At 37.8% G+C, this 25,065-nt stretch overlaps 1 protein-coding gene across 2 annotated transcripts in view; it reads right to left on the reverse strand.

Annotated features, from left to right (window-relative positions):
- Positions 1-25,065, reverse strand: part of ATRN (attractin) — a 174,077-nt gene that overhangs the window by 89,051 nt on the left and 59,961 nt on the right. For both annotated transcript variants that reach the window (XM_081558874.1, XM_081558873.1), the window contains exons 5-11: positions 24,022-24,227; positions 22,682-22,850; positions 8,241-8,331; positions 7,152-7,395; positions 6,679-6,862; positions 5,530-5,684; positions 2,571-2,655 (exon numbers count right to left, since the gene is read on the reverse strand). In XM_081558874.1, the coding sequence (XP_081415000.1) occupies positions 2,571-2,655; positions 5,530-5,684; positions 6,679-6,862; positions 7,152-7,395; positions 8,241-8,331; positions 22,682-22,850; positions 24,022-24,227 (1,134 nt within the window). The remainder of the gene's footprint in view (positions 1-2,570; positions 2,656-5,529; positions 5,685-6,678; positions 6,863-7,151; positions 7,396-8,240; positions 8,332-22,681; positions 22,851-24,021; positions 24,228-25,065) is intronic.

Genomic DNA, 25,065 nt, shown 5'->3' on the forward strand with positions numbered 1-25,065 from the left:
GACAAACCTCACATATCAAAAGTCCTGTAAAAAGTTATCTTTCAAGATCTCAAAAATCACTCTTATACCTTACCTCCCAAATTCCAACCTTTCACAGTGGCCTGTGACTACACAGAACAGTTACAATAACCTATCTACTCTTTCTGGCTGCTAGCATAGATAAAGGCTCTCTAATCAAAACTGTGTAATGAAAACACAGAACAATAAGAAAGAGATGAGTGCATATAGAAATTTAATGCACAGTACAAGCTGTATTCTAATCAGTGGAACAGATGATTTCTCTTCTAACTCTGATATGCTGTAATCTGCCAGGAAGTTTAGTACTAACCCACAATGAGGTATCAAGCAATTCATTCTCACTGTGTCTCAATTTTCCCCAAATCAACAGAGGACTAACTAAAGCATAAAGATTCTGTGGCTGCATTTTCACTGTATCTGAACACTGACATATTTCAGTAACCAAAAATGAACACCAGGTTTAATTTTTAACTTCATATCGGCTTACTTAGTATCACATTATGTAGTCTGGATTCAACTAGTCAATTTACTGCTTGAACCAAATAAGCACCATCTGCCTCCCAGTACAGCAGGTATTCTTAGCAATCCTGAATCCTTCTGGTCACGTCGTCCATGTGAGGGTAGGCAGAGTCCTTCAGAGAGCTTGGAGCAATGAACTGGAAAGAACAGCTGCATCTGCAGCAGTCTCAATGCCCCCAGCCCACGCTTCTTCCTGCCTCCCTCAAAAACCGCAAGGACAACAACTAAGTGAAACACAGCTGGCCCAATGCTGATGCTCAATTAAGGGAACCATCACTCAAAACATGTGAATATCATGTGAATCAAAGTTTCTCCTTAGGTAAATTACTTCACAAAATTAAACTAACCATTACAGTAGAAATTAACACAACACTATATCAACTATACTACAGTAAGAAAAATGTTGAAAAAATATTAAAATAGCCATGTTTTTTGTTTCCTACATGACTCCCTTGTCATGCCTTGCCCCCTCCAACACTGTGCATACACACAGAAACATACAGGCTCAAAAACTCCACTGGGATTACACAAAAATAAACACATTATTGTAACTCAGGCAAGCCATTTCCAATTTTGATTCATGGTTAAACTACATCTTATGGTAAATTGTCAACTTCTCTGAGTTCATACAAAACCTCCAAATATTTTGATAGAAAATCTACTTATTTGCTAATTATCATTATGGTACTAACAGCTGCCATTTAGCAAATGCCTATTACATGCCAAGTCCTATGCTAGGAAAACATAATCAAGATGAAAAGAGCTGAGGTCAGGCACCCACAGGTAAGAATGATAACAAAACGGACCCACTGCTTTTCAGATGAAAAGCATCAACAGGCATTTACTAGGAAACTTTAAGGGTTTTCCTTACTGAGGCAATACATATTACAATTTAAGATAACATCTCAAATTATAATAAAAAAATCCTTCCATTTTAATCTATACTTATCAAATGTTTCTACTATAAAACCATATTTATTGCTAAGTTTCAACTAAGTGTTTACTTTGTGAAAGATGTCCTTTTTTCCAGTGTCTAAGTTTTATTCTTCCTTCACATCTCCAAGATAGGTTGTTTTCTTTTTTTTTATTTTATTTTTTAAAGTTTTTATTATTTTAACAGCAAAACATTTTGTATTGGGTTATAGCAAATTAACAATGTTGTGATAGTTTCAGGTGATAGGTTGCTTTCTCATCTTCCCTCATCCAAGGTCAATTACCTCATCTAACTTGCATTATGACAAAAGAAAATTTGAAAACAAAGGGAATCCTAACATAATATACATAGGCATTATAGCATTTAAATAGTTTCAGGACTAATAAGGCCAAGAATTTTAAAAGATGAAGTAAACAACAGTAATCACAACAGAAACAAAAATGAGAAAATTAACAACATGATTAGACTATTTTAACAAATAAAAACAAGGTACAAGTCACATAGCCACTTTGGAGCTCCTTTATAAGACAGATGCTTTTCCAGGGGCAGATTTATGAAGAGGTCTGTGAGTTTGGGCCAGATACTTCCAAATGATGCAATGAAACACAGTGCAGACTTCAGATAATACAAAGACTTGAATTGTATGAACCGCCACAGACTTGATCTATATAAAGCACCAGAATCTCCCACCTCTGTTTTCATAACTAAGTTTTTTCTGAAGTGCCCTCTTTTTAAAAATCTTTCTTCACCACTCAGACAAAAGACAAGAAATGCAACAACCTAAGCACCACAAATGATAGCAAATGGCAGAGGGTACAAGACAGTAACTGCACACAACTTTTGTTGTCCTATGCACTCAGACAACACCAAAGACAGCTTACTTCTAAAACCACATCAACAAACATGGCATTAGAAGTAATTCAAATCCACATCAAATATTTTAAATATAAATCAGGAAATCCATACCTAACATAATTCTGTGAAAAACAAATGGGATAAAGTAATCCTGCAAATAATATGTAAGTTCAATATCACTTCACATTTTACTTCATTTTCATTTTAAACATAAGAGAAAAGGAGCAAGCACTTCTTCAGTTACCTGTTGTATAAGACCGCTGAGTGGCCAAATCTGTTGACATCATGGTGGAGATCAGGTCTGGGAAGCACTGACCACCGGTCACAATCTAGGAGAGCAAGAAAAACACACTTCAGAAGGGACCATTGTTCATAATCAATGGAGACTGGCATTTTCTTTGGGAAAGAAGACTGTAATAAACACAAACACAGCTCTCAGTTTTTCTTAGTCACACCATTATTTCTGAGTTAAAACTCAGCAGCAACAGATCAGCAGGGCATGAAAAAAAGGTACGACTCTACAGCAATTCTAATTAATGAATGCAATGAAGACAGCACAACCAAAATTCAATAAAAAAATCTAATTAGTGAATGTACCCAACTTCCATGACATCCTTATCACTCACTCTGTTGCCCATCAATATTACCCACTACAATGTTTTCTAACGTAATCAGATTTTACATTTTTCAAAGCTTATGTAAGTAAAGTATGTAAATTCCATAATGATTTTCCAGTCTATGTTGCTTTGCCCAAACTCAGTAACTAGAATAAGAAAATACAAGTAGAAAATTAAAACTACAATAATAATAATAATAACCAACTTTATCTAATTTTAAAAGGTCCTTTCCTAGATCCCCCAGATCTACTTATTTTCCTTTGCTCTGATCCAAGCTAGCAACTTCTCTTCTGGACCTTAATACCAACTAGTGCTCCTGAACCATACCAACCTCTGACTCACTGTCTCCTACTCCCAGACACGCAGACTTTCACACTCACACTCAATCTAGACATTTACTCAGCCTTGACAACAAAAGCTTTCACTTCTCCTACCCAGTCTAAATTCTGTGGTGTTCCTCACATGCAGAACAGAGGCCATCAACTCCCATAGCCTCCTGCTTCCTTCCCTAAAACCAGTATGGCAGGAGCCCTTCCTCTTGTCCCGCTTGAATTTTACCACAGCATTTAAATATGCCCAAGGAGGCACTCAACTTACCCCTTTTCTTGCCTTCACAGACAAGGGTTTGTTTTTTGTGTTTTTAAGTGAAAATGGTCAACACTAACTGTGTTCATCTCAGCATGCATTACTTCTCAGCTTTCTATAATCTGGATCTTTCCTCCGTGTCTAGAAGTAATAAATGACCTCTTGGTTGCGATATATGAAAGACTCTTCAGTCCTTATTTTACTTCATCCCTCTATAGCCACTAGTAACTGCTCCCTCACAGGTCCCCAGTCTTGCCTCACTTTCCTCCTACTTCTCCAACATGCTTTCGCGGTCTCCATTCTCTTTCAGGCTTCTTTATGGATCTATCCCTTGGTTCTTTGCTTGTTCCTGACGACACATGATCCCTATAGAAAAGTTCAACCCCTCCTACATTTTCCCCACTGATTTCTGTACCTTTCTGTCCCACAGTCATCTCCAGTGGAACATGCCCTCAAATTCAATTTACTCACTTCCTCCCAGACTCTGTCCTTCTAGTTCCAGTCTTGGGGGGGAAAAAAAAAACAACCCATCTACTATGACCTACACCAGATATCAGATAAGGATGCTGTCACTGCTTTCAAAACACAGGTTCCTAGTAATTCTCAAACCCATTTGTCTCTTTATCCTCACTGTTACTTCCACAGCCTTGGCTCAAACCCTCCTAAGGACTTTTATCAACAGCCTTGTTACACATCTTACCCCTCTCCAACTACTCATCACAATGACACAAAGAGATCTCCCTCAGACACAAATACAGTTTTATTACCCCTTCTTTAAGATTCTTCAAAAAAGCATAAACCCCTCAGCACGACATAACAAGTCCCTCAAGTTCTGGCCACACAGCTGCTTGCTTCTAGTTCTGCTTGAAGCCACTCTTCCCTGATGTACTGCTAGGATACAGCCAGAACTAACTATTCAGAGGCCCCAAGTTATGAAGCATCCTAGTCTCTTAACACCTCTGTGTCTCTACACATGGGGTTCCTTTGACTGAGAAGTCCTACCTAACCTGGTCCAGCTGACTTCCCAGTGTTCTTAGGACCCAGCTTGCAAGGCCCTTCTCAAGAAGGCTTTCCCTACCATGTGTAAAATAGACAGCTAATGGAAAGCTGCCGTATAGCATAGAGAGTTCAGCTCAGTGCTCTGGGATGACCTAGAGGGGTGGGATGAGGGGGCCAGGGAGGCTCAAGAGGGAGGGGATATATGTATACATATAGCTGATTCACAGTGTGGTACAGCAGAAACTAACACAACATTGTAAAACAATTATACCCCAATTAAAAAAAAAAAAAAAAGAAGAAGAATTTCCCTGACTGCAACCCTTATCCCTAAGAGTTATGGGATGTTCACAGGCACTCTCATACGTTCTTCTCAGGCAAATAACACCCTATATTGCAGTGATATTGTCTGCTCAATTCTCTGCTTTCCCCACCATGAGGCCAAAGACTGTAACTTATTCCCTTTACAATCCCCAATGTACAAGCTCAGTGGCTTGCACTTAAATGTCTGTTAAAAAAGAACATCTGATGATATTTACACAAAAGAATTTCTAATATTTGCTTTGCATGAATCAATATTGCCCTCTTCTGGTCAATACGATTACCACACCAAATATTTAAAACATGCCTGTCCAAGTATTACATCAAGCATGTGTGAAAACAGTTTCAAGGGAATGAATAAAGCTAGACTTAAACCAACTTAACACAATGCTGGTGGTCACAATTATATAATACACTATATAAGGCTTTTATTTATAACACAGGAGAGCCCAATCACCCCAACCCATCAAAGGAGGGACTTTAAAAGAATCCGATATAGAAGTAATGCTTTTTAATATATTACGATCAGTCAAAATTATGTTCAAATTAACATAAAAAAAATTCCATTTGGATCTCTTTCAAACACCTTGACCACTTTTAACTACAGATATTTTCTGTTTCTTTTAAAATGCTGGTTATGGACAAAAAAGATTTTTGAAGTTAAAATGGCTTTGGGCAACTTACCAATGTCATAAGCCATGAAATCTGAAGAGAAGCATTTGGCCCCATGGCTCATGGATGTGTCATTGTGTGTGTTTCCTCCAAACACCAGCATGGTTCCACTCACTATCACAGCTGTGTGCAAGTAACGGAAAAATCGGCTGTCCTTAAGAATGGTCCTTTTGAGTTTATTTAAAAATAATAAATACAAGGTTAGTTCTTTAGAATGTTTATCATCTATTTGCTAATACAAACATAACCATTTTCTTAACTTCAGATCCAAATGTGCAAATACTTCTACATTTTTCTCTGTATATAAGTAACTTTCTCAACAATAAACACGTAAAATCAAAAGATTTAGGAGAATTTTGATAAACTATGTTGAGTCTTAAAAATATTCATACCCTATCACTCTATAATTCTAGTTTCCGAGTAGAAATCATGTGAAATACAGATGGAAGCTTACATACAATCTTTATGAATAAGACAAGGGCTAGAAACCAAAACTTTCAACTGTGTAGGCTCAGTATACCCACATGATGGAGTATTACACAGTCACTAAAAATAACAATTTTAATGATAGATAATATACAATGTATCCATAGTGGGGTCTCAAATACGTAAGGAAATACAAAAAGCAGAGAAACTATTGCTTTATAATTATTTCGTAACTCAAATTTGCCATATATTTAATAAGATTAGCATACTTTATATACACCAAAAGAGAGTAGAATGAGGAGAGCTCTAATCTTTTGGGTATTGAGACAATCTCTGTTTGATGATTTCATGGAATGATGCCAATAACTGATACCAATGACAATATCTTGGTCATCAAGAAAAGTTAAAAAGCAAACTTAATTACAACAGTGTGCATAAACTCAGCTATGTAGAACAGTTTATTCCTTAGGACTCCGAAGAACTAAAATTTTACAGTGGTATTGAGTGTATGGAAACAGAAAAACAGTAAAAACAAAAAACAAAACACAAGGTTCTAATCAACTTACTACAAAATTATAGATACTACTACTTTATCACCTTCTGCTTATTTCACAATTTCTGTTTATAATGATGAAGAGAAGTATCAGAAAGGCTCGAAAATAAAACTGGAGCACAATTTTCCCAGCAATTGACAGAATCCACATCCTAAGTGAAAGCTCAAGAAAAAGCACCCACCACATCTGGGTGTCCACATCGTATCTGTAGAGATCATCTGCAAGCCGGTACTTATTGGCACTGAAAGCCTTGTAGCCTCCGTGAATATACAGGGCATTGGTCCTATCATCATAGACACTGCTATGGCCGTAGCCGCCTTGGACAAGGGCACCCTGGGTGTGTAATATACTCCATGTGTTCTTACCTGGAAAGAGCAAACAGTTCAAGCCAAATGTTGCAGGATCCTCCTCTCAAATACTTAAAATTACTAATTAGCTTAAGACAAAAGAGATTTCAGGAAACTTGATACACGTAACTTTCTCTAATCATTTTTAAAGGAAGGCCACCTAAAACTTAATACAAATCCAGGTGGCCAAACTTCAATCTGTTAGCATTTAGTGCCATCTTTGGCTCCCTTCCAAATTGACAGTAACAATTACATACTACTTTAAACTTGACATTCAAAAAATATTCACTGAAAAAAATATACCTACCCAAGTCATATTCCTGCACACTGCTTATATATCCATAGAGAGGGCAGTGACCAAAGATAACCAGCATGACCACTCGGCCAGTTTTCAACGTGACAATGTGCGCCGAGTGCCCAACCACTGCATACTGCTCCTTTGCTTTGGGGGACAACAACACCCATGATTCATTATGAATATGAAACACTCTCAACTCATTGGTCACATTCCCTGTTGAATCAATTTTTCCTCCATACATGTAAATTTTATCCTGGGGGAAGAAATGTAAACAAAATTCTAAAAAATATCAAAAGGATCAATTCTAAACACAGAAAAGTGAACAGTTCAAAATCTCAATATTATTCTTAGCTTAAAAAGTGTTAGTGAAAAGTACCTTTCAGTAAATTATTAGGAAAAGGATGGAGAAAGAACAAAATAAATCGTAACTTTTACCCCTAATACTTGGCCACTTTTCTTGGATTTCCTCATACAAGATTTTTTACAATATAAAATGATTTGGAAAAATAAAGTTGAAATAAACTACAAAACAGGGAAATGAAAATGACTATTCAGTTACATTGTAATTCTTGGCTAAACTTGCTAATGAATGTAAAAGCTAATCTACACTAAATTAATTATTAATCATTTAGTACCATATTCATAATATCCCAGTTTGACTATGAATCCATTTAAATCTCTCAGGTTAGATTCAACTTTAACTTAACCAATTATATACCCCTCAAATATTAAAGCTTTCCGCTAATTAAAACCAACAATGAAGTCAAAATAAGAGAAAGAAGAACGGGGGTTACCAGGGGTAAGAGGGAGGAGGGAATGGGGAATTATTGTTAAATGAGCATGGAATTGCAATTTCATAAGATCAACAGAATTACAAAGATGGATGGTGATGATGACTCCAACATTATGAGTGAAGTTACTACCACTGAATTGTACACTTAAAAATGGTGAAGATGATAAATTTTGTTACGCATAGTTTACCACAATAAAAAAGACCAGGAAAAAATCCAACATTAAATAGCTATCAATCCCATAATAGATAAATGTAACTATGGAAGAGTTGAGTTTCTAGCTTAGTACAGAGTGGAGACATTTTACCTGGTATAATGCTAAAGAATGGCCATATCTAACAACCACACTGTTCACAGAACGGTTCAGTGCAAGCCACTCCCTAGAAGCAAGGTCATACCTACAAAACAAACAGATCATATTTTCACCCAAACAAGGAAACAGAACATCTTGGAGTCTTTATCTGTAATCTAATCCACTTTGGAGATGCTCGTTAAATCTATGATGGATGTGGGGAGGCACCTGAGCAAACAAACCTAGTATCTGGGCCTATTAGGTGTTTGAGAACTCAGGAAGGGGCAGCAGGGCTACACTGTCTGGGAGCGAAAAAGAAAACCAACTGAATTTTCTAGCGTTTTCTGAAAACTTCCGTACGCTAGATCACTTGCAGGTTGCATTATAGTCAAGGGACTTTCATTACTATAACTTTTCTTTCATTCAGCCATATAAAACTAAGTGAAAGTGAAAGTCACTCAGTGGTGTCCAGCTCTCTGAGAGCCCATGGACTATAAAGTCCATGGAATTCTCTAGGCCAGAATACTGGAGCGGGTAGCCTTTCCCTTCTGCAAAGGATCTTCCCAACCCAGGGATCAAACCCAGGTCTCCCGCATTGCAGGTGGCTTCTTTACCAGCTGAGCCACAAGGGAAGCCCAAGAATACTGGAGTGGGTAGTCTATCCCTTCTCCAGTGGATCTTTTGACCCAGGAATCAAACCGGGGTCTCCTGCATTGCAGGCAGATTCTTTACCAACTGAGCTATCAGAAAAGCCCCATATAAAAGTAAAGACACATACTGAAAAAGGGATGACGACTAGGTTTAAAAAAATTCCTAGCCTTTCCTTTTCTTTGCCTAATTTATATTAAAAAAATTTTTTTATTGGTGGATAATCACTTTACAATGTTGTGTTGCTTTCTGCCATATAACAACAGGAATCAGCCATAAGTATATTTATGTCCCCTCCCTCTTGAACCTCCCTCCCACTCACCAGCCCATCCCACTCTTCTAGGTTGTCACATAGCACTGGGTTGAGCTCCCTGTGCTATACAGCAAGTTTCCACAAGCTATCTGTTTTAAATATGGTAACGTATATGTTTCAATGCTACTCTTTCAATTCATTCCCCCCCCCATTTACTTTAAAAAGTAACATTTTCAAGAAAACTAGAATATCATTATACCATTTCAATTATAGTACAAATACATTTAAAGACCTTTAAAATACAAAATGACCACATATTCTGTCACTTAGAAATGAATATTATTAAGTAAACTTTCTTCCAGATATTTTTTATGGATACATACAAATAGAAGAATAGATTGATAATATACATTTATACAAAGGGGATCATAATATAGGTGATAATTTTCATAAAGTGTTAACTTTAAATCTATATAATTTAATAGAAAAAAGAAACCAAAGGGGAACCAATGCTATTTTTATATTTTAAATGTTTACTTTCTATAAGTTTTCCTGAATGCAATTTTTTAAACTATGAAAAACATTATTATATGTAAATAAGGTATGTTTTATCACAACATAATAGCAAAAAGGGAAATAAGTATCCATCAATAGTAAACGGATTAATCAATTATAGTACATCTATATAATAGAGTAAAAAATAAAGATGCTCAAGCAACATATTATTAACACAAATCTTGAAACAATGTTAAGCTAAAAAAGCAAACTGCAGAATATTATTTCTATAAAAACTAAAAGCAGAAAATTTATTAATGCTAAATATGTTCATATATATCAAAAGTCTCTTGCGTGTTATGTGCTCAGTTGTGTTCGATTCTTTGGGACCCCATGGACTGTAGCCCACCAGGCTCCTCTGTCCATAGAATTTTCCAAGCAAGAATACCGGAGTGGCTTGCCATTTCCTATTCCAGAGGATCTTCCTGACCCTGGGGTTGAACCTAAGTCTCTTGTGTCTCCTGCACTGGCAGGCAGATTCTTTACCCCTGCGCCACCTGGGAAGCCCATATTCAAAATCTAAAGACACGTATGTGAACAAATGACACCACACTCTCAGGATACTGATCGCCTCTGGGATTTTCGTGGGGCATGCAGGGGTCTTAACTATGTTAACAATGTTTTATTTTCTAACCTGAATGGTAAATGTATTAGCATTCATTATTTTTCTCTAAACCCTTCACTTTATCTTAAAATATTTTATACATGATCTGAAGCGAACATAAAATGGTGACATTCATTAAATACAAATAACACTTAAATCAGTACCAGCTATTATTTTATGTATTTTAATATTCCATATTTTAAAAAATACATGAAAAATTATTTAGAGAGTAAATTCAATTTCATTGTAAAATTATACATAATTTAATTCTGGACAGACTCCACTAACTTCCTGCTTTGAAAGTTGAAAACATTAGTACCTATATTTCCTCCCATTTCTTCTCCCAATTTTTATATTTACATTGTCCAGGTTCAAATCATGCACATTCCATTCTATAACTATGATTTCAGAGTTATATAGTACTGTATCTACATTTTAGCTGAATCAATCCTCTCACATTCTCTTACCACAACTTCTCCTTCTTGAGTCTTTAATTATTAATTGGCTAGATTTCACTGTCAAATGGCTTTTCCAAGGGGAGCCCCTATGTGCACCTTCCCCTAAATTCTTTCATGTTGAAGAATATCTGCTTGCTAGCTTGACAGGTGAATGCGTATAATACTCATGGGCCATCCTTTCTTTCCCAAACATCTTGCTGATGCTGCTCCCCTGAATGCTGCTGTTACTGAATGTTGCCAATGGAGGTCTGAGGCCAGTCTGATTTTTTTCCACTCTTGCATGGTTTGTTTTTCTGCTTGGAAGTCTAAGAAGTCTCAATCATTCTCATTCTTTCTCCCTCTCCTTTCTTTCCTCCCTCCCTCCTTTTCTCAATCAATCAATGCATTTCTCTATTTTTCCCCACCTCACTTTCTTTTTTAAAGACACAGTACCATACTTTACTTATGGTATAAATAATTTAAACGCATCTGCATAAATGTTTTTAACAAAATGGACTGCATACTACTGCAACTTTTATGGCAATCTACAAAGTGTTTCCTGAGAAGAACTAGCATGACTTCTGAAAAACACATATATATCTTATGTTCAAGTTTGAAAGAGAGGAACACAAAAACAGAAGGAAACGGTGAGAGCACAGAAACAAGTCTCCACATGACCCAATTCATGTCTCTTTCAAGTGACATGGAAGGTGCTCAATCTGTATCTTAATGCATGTTACTTTTCCTCAGTCAACATGTCAGCCCAAGAGCTGGTCAGAGACACTACGGTGCTGGCAGGTCCCCATAATTTGGTAAAGATGAACTGCCAAAAGACATGTAACAAGCTGTCACTCTTTTCACAACACAGAGAAGCAAACATAAGACAAGAACAATGCTGATGCAATAAAATGTAAGAAACACCATGTACTAAATAAATGCTCCTTCTTATGGGAACTGAGTCCAAGATAAAGGAATATTCAATAACTAGTTCTAAGACCTGGACATGCAGTTAAGCAAAGACAAACCTCAGGAATTCAGAAATAGGTGTCTTCCATAAAGGTACAGCCATTTCTCTCACAAACTCCTCCCGGATAGCTGGTAACACAATGCTCATCCTGCCACAGGGCACATACTCTGCCCCTCCCAGTGGCCTGGTGTTTCAGTCACAGTTTCTAGCCATCCACCACAGGATACACTCTGCGGAGACTGAACATGATCTCAGCCAGAGGGAGGCAAAGGACTACCTGAGGTTTCCCACCCAATAACTTGATCAAATTAGGTCTTATCACTGAACAATTATAAAATTCTTCCTGAAACATCTTGTGCTGTTTCAATCCACCTGTTCTGTTAGGTTCTTTTCTTCAGTCACAGCAATTATCTATATTATATTGGATCTTCTGTCTCCCACGTATCTTTGCTTTCCTCTAATTACCTCTATCTGTGTTCACTGGAAGCATGTCTCATGAGGTGTCAGCAGTTCAATTTTCATTCTAGGTTTTGCTGTATGTAATTTATTTGTATTTCTTTGTATGTGTAACCTCTCATTTCATCTCATTTTGTTATTATTATCTTCTTGTCTTTCAGCTTGTTTTCTGAATTCAGATTCTCATTATTTTGATTCATAGCACAAAGCAGTTGGAAGAAATCTTCTGCTTTCAAGTTTACTTTTCCTCTGATTAGTTCTTGTCAGTTTTATATGCTGTGTTCTTTCCTTTTTACTTTTTTCACCATAGATATTTGCATTTGCTACAATGTCATTTCTTTCATCTTGCTGTGGTTAGATTATTCTTCAAATATTACATTCCCAAAGTATGTGTGATTTTTCCTCTTTCCACTGTATCTAAGACAAGTTAATCTTTCCATCCTAGTTTTAGTGTGAGAGTTGGCATTTTATGTTTTATCCCCTTCTCTGAAGTCTGAAGAAATGTTAGGGCTCAGATGTGGGTGGTGTGTTCAGTCTATTAGAATAATATATCCAAAGTCTACTTGCCTCTGAGATTTTGTTTAAGTGTCCTTCCTCAGAGATCAAATTTTGGGATATCCAAATTACACAGAAGCTCTGACTTCTGGGTAGGGTCAGCCACTTGATCTATTTCCCCACTCTTTAACTGATCCTTCTCATCAACTACTACTTCTACTATTTAGTTAAAAGGGTTAAAAACAAACAAACAAACAAAAAAACCCCACAGTGATACCCAATCAGTTTGCTTCTTTCTAGATTTGGGGCTATTAGTGTGAACTTGCAGAATTTCATCCATATGGTTTCTGCAGGGTAAAGAAGGAGTCAGTCTTACTGTTCCTATGTGCCTGTCTTAAGTTGATTGGATCAGGTGATACTCCTTACCTAGTTGCTCAATTTCTCACTATATTTTTTTTAACTTAAAAAACAGCAACAACAACAAACACTTTTTGCTCAAGGAAAGGAAATTCAGTGATGAAGTTTCAATTGGAAATCTTAAACCAGAAGACCAAGGCCATTTGTTTTACAAGAGGACCCTTGGGTGACATAAAATAGGAACTGCTTTTTAATGTAACAAGTTTTGGGGTTAACAGGGTTGTAGAGAAAACAGAGTGAGGGTAATTCCTGAAATATATTTATCTAACAGTGTCGATGATGATCAAATTTATGATCTAAAGTTCCAAAAATATTTCTTCTAAAAGGTGTCACTATATTTACTTTTCATAAGTCAGTAAAAATTTATTTGAAACTATATTAGTATTTACACAAAATACATAAAGCTGTAAAATCATGTTTTGATCAACTACAAGTAGAAAACATGTTAAAAATCTAAAGAATAAGTGTGGAGATATATTCGTTAGATTACTCCTTTCTGCCCATGGGCAATGCCAAGTAGGCATTGTTAAAGTCTCCCTCCTCCACTGCTGTCATGTCTAAGTCAAGAGTCTCCCAAAGAGCTGGAAAATTATGGAAGATCTTCATCACAGGTTTGAGTTTTGAAAAAAAACAGATGTGAGTCTGAGGAGTCCTTCTGGGCAACAGGGATGCCCACAGACTGTGTGGTGACGGGGGATCCAAACACCCAAGTGCTCCAGAGGCTCCATGTTCATCAGGTACGTCATTGTGGAGGAGGTGGATGCAGCCACGAATGCAAGGTCACAAAATGGATGGAAGAGATGTGTAACCAAAGAGGGAACTTTGGTTCCACGTCTTTGAGGTGGAACTCAAAAGATTTTCAAAGTCCTGGTGCCCATTTAACTATGAAAAGGATTTTTGCTAGTGGCATTAATGAAGACACTGAAGAACATTATCTAAGAGATTATCTTGAACAGTAGGGGAAAACGTAGGTCATGACTGACTGAGGCAGTGGCAAAAGAGAGGCTTTTGCTTTTGAAACCTATGATGACAATGACTCCATAGACAAGATTGCTGTTCAGAAATACCACACAGTGAATGGCCATAACTGTGTAGTAAGGAAAGCCCTACCTAAGCAAGAGATGGCTAGTGCTTCATCAAACCAAAGAGGTCGAAGTGGTTCTGGAAACTTTGGTAATGTGAGTGACAACTGTGGTTGTGGGGGAAACTTCAGTGGTACCTCATGGTGGTGGTAGATATGATGGACGTGGGGATAGTTATAATGGATTTGGTAATGATGGAAGCAATTTTGGAGGTAGTGGAGGCTGTAATGATTTTGGCAATTATAATAATCAATCTTCAAGTTTTGGACCCATGAAAGGAGGAAACTGGTGGTAGAAGTTCTGGCCCCTGTGGTGGTGGAGGCCAATACTTAGCCAAACCATGAAACTAAGGTGACATGGTGGTTCCAACAACAGCAGTAGCTATGGCAGTGGCAGAAGGCTGCAGAAGGTTTTAATTATTGCCAGGAAACAGAGCTTAGCAGAAGAAGAGAGCCAGAGAAGTGACAGGGAAGCTACAGGTTATAACAGACTTGTGAACTCAGTCAAGTACAGTGGTGGCAGGGCCCAGCTGCTACAAAGAAGATACGTTTTAGACAACACTCATGTGTATGCGTGAAAAACTCGAGGACTGTATTTGCAACTAACTGTGTAACAGGTTATTTCAATTTCTGTTCTATGGAAAGCATAAAGCATTCCAATAAAGGGTTTTAATGTAGTGGGGTTGTTTTTTTTTTGCACCCATGCTGTTGACTGCTAAATGTAATAGTTTGATCATAATGCTGAATAAATGTGTCTTTTTTATTAAAAATGTGCTGTGCAAAGTTAGTCTACTCTGAAGCCATTTCCGTAAATAACCCCAATGGTATGAAGCTAGAATTATTTCAGAGTGATGCTAGGTTCCATTTGAAATTTATTCACAACCTGCTTGGGTGGAGAAGCCACTGTCTTCAGAAACCTTGGTGTAGCTGAACTGACAGTTACTGTGTTGTGATCCGGAATTCACTGTTAAAAAGTCACCCAAGGAAAGTCATGGAGGTTTTTGGTTATTAACATAACTGTTGGTATATCCTATGCAATACATCTAAGTTGAATTATTGTACCAGTTAAAGCTATAGATGAGGATGAAGCTTGTATTGCTTACAAATTATAATCACCCATTATAATCTGTAGGCAATAAACTATGTAATATCCTCAAAATAATAAATAAATTAAAATTAAAAAATAAATGTGGCTTATGAGGTATACCAATCAAATAAAAGTAACAGGTGACAAAAGTATTTCTAAGAACAAATATTTGTGAAGAAAACAGATAATTCATTAGTCTCTCATTCACTTGATAAATAATTACTGGAGCACATTCTAGGCACTAAGCCAAACTGAGTGAATAAACAAGGTCTCTAACCTTAGAGAACGCATAGTAGAAAAGGCAGAAAACGAGCAAGTACAACAATGGGCATATTGGTAGAATTAAAGTAGAATTAAAAATCATGAACACTGCTCTAAAGGAAATGAGAAATATGAAAGAAAACAAGGAGCACTTGTCTGAACTGGCTTATCAGGGAGGAGCTCATTATGGCACAGTTAACTGATAGGGTATGTAAAGAGTAAAAGAAATTAGCCCTGAGGTACAATGGCAGGAACAGTCTAGCTAGAAGGAACAGCAAGCATAAGTAAGGAGTTTTAGGTAAGGAAAGAGAGTTGGTGGGGGCAGGAGGGGAACAAATTGGGTATCAGAAGGTAAGCAGTGGTCACATCAGGTAGAATCATTAAATCCCATGGGAAGCCACTGAAAGGTTTTAAGAAGGCCATAAATGATAAAATGTATACCCTAAAAAAAAGCATTCTAGTTGATATTTACAAAATAGATTAACAGGAATGAATGAAAGCAGGCAGACTTGATAGGAACATACTGCTGAAGCCTAGATGATACACTGACAAGCTGGTCTTAGAGAGAAAAGAATGAATATGCATGTATTTGGTGACAGAATTGATGGGCTGGATAAGAGATTAATGTTAAAAGGAGGTGAAGGAGAGGAAATATCAAAATAACTCCCAGATTTCTTGCTTCAAGTGAAGATGATGTCAGGCAGAGGTACTAACAATCACATAAATGGTAGAATATACGACTTTCATAATATCTAGTATAAAATGGAAGGGACGATCACTTTCCTAACTTTAACTTTACCTTTACTTCTCAGGGTGGCAGCACTAGAAGTAGTAAGAAGTGGTTAGGTTAGGGATAGATTTTAAGGGCAGGACTAACAACATCTGCTGACATACTGTGTCAGACAGACACTAGGGTGGGCCTCATGATCCCTGCCTTCTCGTGTACATGTGAGCAGGAACCACGATTTGCTTCTAACCAACAGAATATGGCAAAGATGATGAGATGTCATTTTCATGACCTCTATCCTGCTAGCAGGCTCAGTCAAAAGACTCTCCTTGTGGCCTGGTAAGCAACCTTACTTCATTTTACTACTGGGAAAACCCTAGTGATAAGGAATTCTGGGCAGCCTCCAGGAACTATGAGGTGACCTCCAGTTGACAAACAGGAAGAAGTCAGGGCCCTTAGTCTTACAACCACCAGGAAATGGATTCTGCCAACAACTTGAATGAGCTTAGAAGTGGATTCCTCCCCAGTTGAACTCCTAAATTAGAACACAGGCCAGGGAACACCTTGCAGTTAAGCCATGCCTAGTCCCCTAACCAGCAGACACTATGAGGTAACGATGTGTGTTGTTTTAATCTTCTAAGTTTGTGGCAATTTACACAGCAAGAGATAACTAAAGATATACTGATATGGAGTATGAAAAAACAAGAAGTCAAGGATAACTACAAAATTTGGGGGCTTAAGCAAATAGAAGAATAGAGTGGTCATTTACTGAGAAAGGGACTTCTGGGGCAAGAAAAGGCTTGGAGGAAAGATCACTTTGGGACGCATGGCATTTAAGATGCCTATTGGATAGCCAAAGACTGAGAGGTCAAATAAAGGGGTAGAGACATGGGAATAGGAGACAAATCTAGGATGCAGATATAAACTTGAAAGTCACCAGCATAAAGGCCAAGATATAATATGAGATTACCAAGAGAATAAATACACACACTCACCAAAGAGGACCAAGAGGGCTGAGCCCTGATGCACATCATCATTCAGAAGTTAGTCAGCTGAAGAGGAACCAGCTAAGGAGGTCGAGAAGGAATGAGCAATAAGAAAAAAAAAAAAAACGTCAAGGAAATGTACAGTCCTGAAAGCAAAGTGAAGAAACTGTTTAAAAGAGGGAAAGACTAGTAATTAAATAAATATTGGTGAAAGATCACGTAAGCTGAGGACTAAGACCTGAAAATTTAAAATCTATTCCTTAGTCACACTAGCCACATTTCAAGTGCTCAAAAACATGTGGATAGTGACATAACAGTAAGACGTGACAGTGCAAACACCGAACATTTTCGTCATGGCCAAAACAGAAATTGTCCACTGGAAAGAAACGGAAGACAGAAAAATGAGCAAAGATGCTGTTGTTGTGGTTCAGCTGCTAAGTCGTGTCCAAATCTTTGTGACCCCATGGACTGCAAATTTCTCTGTCCTTCACTGTCTCCTGGAGTTTGCTCAAACTCATGTCCATTGAGTCGATGAAGCTATCTAAACATCTCATCTTCTGCTGCTCTTTTCTCCTTTTGCCTTCAACCTTTCCCGGCATTAGAGTCTTTTCCAATGAGTCAGCTCTTTGCATCAGGTGGCCAAAGGATTGGAGCTTCAGCAACAGTCCTTCCAATGAATATTCAGGGTTGATCTCCTTTCAGATTGACTGGTTTGATCTCCTTGCAGTCCAAGGAACTCTCAAGAGTCTTCTCTAGCACCACAATTCAAAAGCATCAATCTTTTGGCATTCAGTCTTTTTTATGGTCCAACTCTCACACCCATACATGACTACCGAAGAACCACAGCTTTGACTCTACAGACCTTTGTCAGCAAATGATGTCTCTGCTTTTTAATACAGAGGTTTGTCATATCCTTCCTTCCAAGGAGCAAGTGTCTTTTAATGTAATGGCTAGGTCTGTCATAGCCTTCTTTCCAAGGAGCAAATGTCTTTAAAATGTCATGGCTGCAGTGATTTTGGAACCCCAAATATATTATCTATCACTGCTTCCACTTTTTCCTCCTTCTATTTTGCCATGGGGTGATGGGAACAAATGCCATGATCTTAGTTTTTTCTAATGTTGAGTTTCAAGCCAACTTTTTCACTCTCCTGTTTCACCCTCATCAAGAGGCTCTTTAGTTTCTCTTCACTTTCTGCCACTAGAGTGATATCATCTGCATATCTGAGGTTGTTGATATTTCTTCCGGCAATCTTGATTCCAGCTTGTGATTCTCCAGACCAGGATTTCACATGATGTACTCTCCACAGAAGTTAAATAAACAGAGTGACAATATACAGCCTTGTCATACTCCTTTCCCAATTTTGAACCAGTTAATTGTTCCACATATGGTTCTTTTTTTTTTTTTTCCGAAAACGACTACAAATGTCACACAATCCAGAAAAATAACAAATTACCACAAAGAACCACATATGGTTCTAACTGTTGCTTCTTGACCCACATACAGGTTTCTCAGGTGACAGATAAGGTGGTCTGGAACTCTCATCTCTTTAAGAATTTTTCACAGTTTGTTGTGATCCACACAGTCAAAGGCGTTAACATAGTCAATGAAGCAGAAGCAGACTTTTTTCTGGAATTCCCTTGCTTTCTCTATGATCCAACGAATGTTAGCAATTTGATCTCTGGTTCCCCTGCCTTTCTGAAACTCACCTTGTTCATCTGGAAGTTCTTGGTTCACATATTGCTGATGCCTAGCTTGAAGGATTTTGAGCCTAACCTTGCAAGCATGTGAAATGAGCATAATTGTATGATAGTTCGAACATTCTTTGGCATTAGAATGAAAACTGACCTTTTCCAGTCCTGTGGTCACTGCTGAATTTCCCAAATTTGCTGACAAATTGATTGCAGCACTTTAACAGTATCACCTTTTAGGATTTTAAATAGCTGAGCTGGAATTCCATCACCTCCCTAGCTTTTTTTTTTTTTGTAATAATGTTTCCTAAGGGACCCCTTGACTTCACACTCTAAGATGTCCAGCTGTAGGTGAGTGACCACACCATCGTGATTATCCAGCTCATTAAGACCTTTCTTATACAGTTCTGTGTATTCTTGCCACTTCTTCTTAATCACTTCTGCTTCTGTTAGGTCCATACCATTTCTGTCCTTTATTATGCCCATCCTTGCATGAAATGTTCCTTTGGTATCTCCAATTTTCTTGAAGAGAACTCTGGTCTTTTCCATTTTATTGTTTTCCTCTATTCTTTGCATTGTTAATTTAAGAAGGCCTTCTTATCTCTCCTTGGTATTCTCTGGAACTCTATATTCAGTTGGGTGTATATTTCCCACTCTCCCTTGTCTTTCGCTTTTCTTCTTTCCTCAGCTATTTGTAAAGCCTCCTCAGACAACCACTTTGCCTTCTTGCATTTCTTTTTCTTTGGGATGATTTTGGTCACTGCCTCCTGTACAATGTTACAAACCTCCTTCCATAAGGAAATCAACTATGAATAATCATTGGAAGGACTGATGCTGAAGTTGAAGCTCCAATACTTTGGCCATCTGATGCAAAGATCTGACTCATTGGAAAAGATCCTGAGGCTGGGAAAGATTGAAGGCAAAAGGAGAAGGGGGCAGCTGAGGATGAGGTGGTTAGATAGCATCACTGACTCAATGGACATGAATTTGAGCAAACTCTGGGAGATAGTGGAGGACAGAGGAAACTTGCATGCTCGAGTCCACGAGGTTGCAAAGAGTCAAACATAACTTAGCGACTAAACAACAACAAACAATAATCATCAAAAAAAATACGATGGAATATATTCATAGATAGAAGAGATAAAGCTGAGTATGACCGAAAGGGGAGGGGGACAAGTGAACAATATAAACCAGTAAGGTAATCTTTATCTTTCAAAGCTGAAATGGGAAACAAGGCCACTAGCTGAGAAGGAAAATAGGAGAAAATGTGGTAGAGACCTAAAAAATGAAAAGATAATATGACAGCTGAGCAGGAGAATGAGAGAGGGAATGTGAAAGAATTAATGAAGCGTAAACTCCTGTAGGAGTCAGGGGTTATTGGCATTTACCCAATCTCTTGAATCTGTACATTCATGTGCTTAGTCGCTCAGTCATGGCCAACTCTTTGCGACCCATGGACTGTAGCCCACCAGGCTCCTCTGTACAAGGAGTGTTCCAGGCAAGAAAACTGGAGTGGGTTGCCATTTCCTTCTCCATCTGTACATTCATATCTTTTCCCAAACTTGGGTAACTGTTACTTCTTCAAATACTTTTTCAGACACACCCAGTTTCTCCTCTCCTTCCAGGGCTCCTCTGGTGACAGAAATGTTAAGATATTTTGTTACAATCCACAGGTCTCTGCAATTCTGTTCATTTTCTAAAATGTTCTGTTTTCTCTGCGTTGTTCAGATTAAGGAATTTCTACTGTTCTACCTTCAAGTTCACTGATTCTTTCCTCTGTCCTCTCCTTTCTATTGCTGAGAGAATTGCTGAAGCATTTTTTATAATGGCTGCTTTAAAATCTTTGTCAGATAAGTCTAATGTATGTTTCACCTTGGTATTAGTATTTCTTGATTGTCTTTTCTCATTCAAGTTGAGATTTTCCTGGCTCTTAGCATGTCAAATGACTTTCAACTGAAATCTGAACATTTGGGGTATGATGACATAAGACTTTGGATCGTACTTAAATCTCCTGTTACAGCAAGCCTCCTCTGACACCACCCCAGGGAAGAGACAGAAGGTCCACTCATTCTTGCTATTGCTGTCACGCCAGGGTAGAAATCCCCACAATGACTCCACTGATGTCATAGGAGTCAGGGAGACCTCATTAATGCCTGGTGAAGAAAGTCCCAGCTCTCTAACTGGCCTTCTTTAACCCTACCTTGGTAGGATGGAGGGGGGTGGTTGGAGCACCTCACTGTCTCCTAGCATTAAGTGGAAATTTAGACTATACACTTACACTTTCCAGGCAGGGATGTGGGTGAGGCCATAGTTCTTGTGGTGTTTGGATAGGGTAGCATGGTTATTATCTAAAAGTTTTCTGTCTTGCTAACCTGCCCCTTTCCTGGTCCTCATGCTAGAGAAAATAGGGTTTTCTTGGGTTTTTTCAGCTTGTACCTATTAACATTTCCAGACTGCTGATTTTTTCAACATCAAGTCTGAGAAAATACAAAACAAAAGAAAAATTCTCAGAACTTACCATTATGTCATTCTTTGGTTCTTGGGTCATCCCCCTACTAGAATATGCAAAATCTTCCCAATTACAGTTGCTGTTCTCAAAGCAGCTTGCTGAGTTTCCCAGTGGGTTTTTCGGTTTACTATTGGTGGGCCCACTGCTCCCCTCTGCTTACTGTTACAAAGATACTCACAGCACATTGGTCTTTTGGCTGTCAATGGTTTAATTCCACCCATTCGAGTAGATGCCTTTTGGCCAAGTTTGTTATAGATGCTGCCCCTGTGTCTTAGTTGTTTTGTGTTTTAATTTTTAAATTTTATTCATTTACTTACTTTTGGCCATGCTGGGTCTCTGTTACTGCACAGGCTTTTCTCTAGTTGCAGAGAATGGGGGCTACTTTTTACTTGCAGTGCATGCGCTTCTCATTGCAGTGGCTTTTCTTTTTGCAGAGCAGTCTCTAGGGTGTGCAAGCTTCAGTAGTTGTGGCTCCTGGCCTCCACAACTATAGAGCACAGGCTTAGTAGCTGTGGCACACAGGCTTAGCTGTTCTGTGGCATGTGGGATCTTCCTGGATCAGGGATTGAACCCGTGTCTTCTGCATTGGCAGGTGGTTTCTTCACCACTGAGCCATCAGGGAAGCCCTCTGTGTTTTAATTTTTAATGACTATGTTTGGGGGGATTCAGAAACTATACTACCACTGTCATATTTCCAGAATTCCTTAAAGAACAGATGCTGATTTTTTGCAACATTCATTAGCAGAAAATGTTTAGGAAAAGTTTCCAGTGTGCAAAATCAGCACAAGTAACTATTCATAAATTTCTACTCAAGGTCGATCTCCATAGCTAATTCCACTGTGAAAATATATTCTCCCTTCAGGATGAGCAGCATGGAACCAGCAAACAGACCTTGAACCCTGGGAAATATTAGAGAATGACATAATTTCCCCCTAATAAATTATAAATTCAAGTCACTTAACCTACAGAAATGCTAATTAAATTACAAGGTAAAGCAATCCCTTGTTTATCAAGAATTTACTACATGTACCTGAAGCAAATTATGAGACGGTATATGGAAAAGATGAATTATTCCTTATTACAACAATGAATTCTTTTGGACTCCATTTTCCAAAAACTAAGAATATGTCCCCAAAAGTCTAAAATACAACTGCCAAAATACTAACAGAGATTTTCTTCAGGAATGCAATTACTGATGATTTCTTTTCTTTTTACTGATCTCTATTTTAACTATCTTCAAAATGGAAAACTAAGCTTCTTATAAAAATGTTTAAAACAACTTACGCTAGAACCATGTTGTAATCTGAGTGGTTGAACATATATCCGCCAACAACCCACATTGTATTTCCACTGACCACAGCTTTGTGAGAGGCTCTGGGGAGCTTTAGGTCAGAATATTCCTCTCGTGTCCAAAATGACTGGTTAGCTGGTACAGGAACTGAACATCCAGGACCTAACAAAACATAACAAATTAGCTTTACAAAATGCAGCTTTCAAATTACTGCATTTCATGAATTCCCTGGTGGTCCTGATGTTAGGGCTCCACCCTTCCACTGCAGCGGGCACAGGTTAGGGAACTAAGATCCCACATGCCGTGCATCACGGCCAAAAATAGAAAATTACTACATTTCAAGTTTTAATCATCTAAATACAACAAATATCTAAAGAATACTTATAGTCTTTCCTTTAGCATCTAAGTATCAGACAAATGCCTTTAATTTCCACTTTCAATTTACTCAAACCTAGGATAACCTCTAATAAAATTTAAAATCACACACTTTCTACTGAAGACCTGACCATATCCAGGCTAGGATTTTTTAGTAATGAAATACTTGCTTAAGCAACTCTCAGAGGAAAGAGTGGACAAAGGAATTATTAATTAAAATGAAAAACTTTATAGAGCTAAAATGTAAAGACTTGTCCTGGATGTATTATAAACTATCCATTTCCTGGAAAATCAAGAAACTCCATTTCTGAGAGGTTTGGCTTCTGCTCCAGCAAATTGGAAGTTAGTCAAATACTTCAATTGTTTTAACTCCTCAACGTAAGCCAAACTGAATAAGCTAAAGCATTTAAACAAGCGTATTTCTGGAAATTCAAAATAAAAGTGTTCTGAGAAAGGAGTAAATGTATAAAAAATAAATAACTAAATCAGTAACAGCTGTTAATCACCTACCCCCTAAAGAATTTGCTAAAGGGGTTGTTTAATAATCTTTATCTGCACTAACTGACTGCTTTAGGATTCTACTGCATAATAAACTCTAGTTTTCTGTGAATTTATTGAAAGTTTCTGTGGAGAGATCATTATTGTCAGCTCTTGTCCCACATCTCAGCTTGGGTCTCTGCTATGTCTTATGGCTGAGACCAAGTTCTCTAAATTCATGAATGAACTGGGAAGAATATTAAAGTGCTTCAAAACTCGATAAAGAGACCACAACCATACATTTATGAAATTCAAAGATTTGTAAGAAGTTGAATAAAGAGATATGAAAACTTAAATGCCTCCTGATATTTGATTAATATAAATGTTACAGATACTAGGAACAAAGTGAATCTATGATTTATTTATTAAGCTAGAAATATTCTGTGAATTAAAAGAAAAAAAAAAAGAAAGACATTCCTACCCTGCCACTCTGAGAAGCAGGAGCATCCTCTGACATCACTTGAATTGCAGATGCCTCGATGAGGAAATCCACAGTTATTTACACAGTGAGGAATGTCACATGCTTCACCTTTCCAGTTTTCAGAACATTCACACTGAACAGTGTTGCTGCTATTACTGATCTTACATTCTCCTCGGCCTGAGCAATTATTCGGACACATGTCAAAACTATAAAAATAGTGGAGGGAAATTAAATCAACACAAAGCAATACTGATTAATTTAGCAGAACTTCCTCCTACACAAGGCTTAAGAAATCTCACTATCTAGCCAGTTCACTCACAAGTATAACTGCAGTACTTACCATTCAGCCTAAATGGGGTCACTCAACCCTGCAGAGCTAGGCAAGTAATAAAATAAAAGTAAACCTGTTGGATTCTCATAAAAAGAAACGAGTTAGCCCACAAATGATGAGCATTATAAAACTGCCAAATGCATGCTTACAAGTCTGGACAAGAAAAGGAAAAAACAAACTAACAACAATACACTACCATCCTCATTCCTCTGTATTGTCCCTGAAAGTTTACAGAATTTGTTTAAGATTATTGCACAGATTGGTGTATTGTAAATTTCTTAGTAAGCTTACCTACCTATCTCAGATAGGAGAAAAGAGAAGGGCGTTTAACTTACTACATGAGTTTAATCATAAGGTGTTGCATAGCAACGTGACTTAATTATATTGACAACACTTTGAAAAGACATAATTCAGATTTTAAAAAGGGGAGATAACAGGATTAGAAGATACTATAAGAATGTACGGAACTTAAAAAAATTTTTTTAGCAAAGCATGTCAGAAAATCAGGAATCAATTACAAAAACAAGCTAATTAACATTCATGGGCTGTGCTGTGCTGTGCTTAGTAGCTCAGTCGTGTCTGACTCTTTGCGACCCCACATACTGTAGTGCATCAGGCTCCTCTGTCCATGGGGTTTCTCCAGGCAAGAGTACTGGAGTGGGTTGCCAGGCCCTCCTCCAGGAGATCTTTCCAACCCAGGGATTGAACCCAGG

This window comes from Giraffa tippelskirchi, chromosome 13 (genome assembly GCF_054371585.1).
Source record: "Giraffa tippelskirchi isolate mGirTip1 chromosome 13, T2T-mGirTip1v1.2.pri, whole genome shotgun sequence".
Classification (NCBI taxonomy): Eukaryota; Metazoa; Chordata; class Mammalia; order Artiodactyla; family Giraffidae; genus Giraffa; species Giraffa tippelskirchi.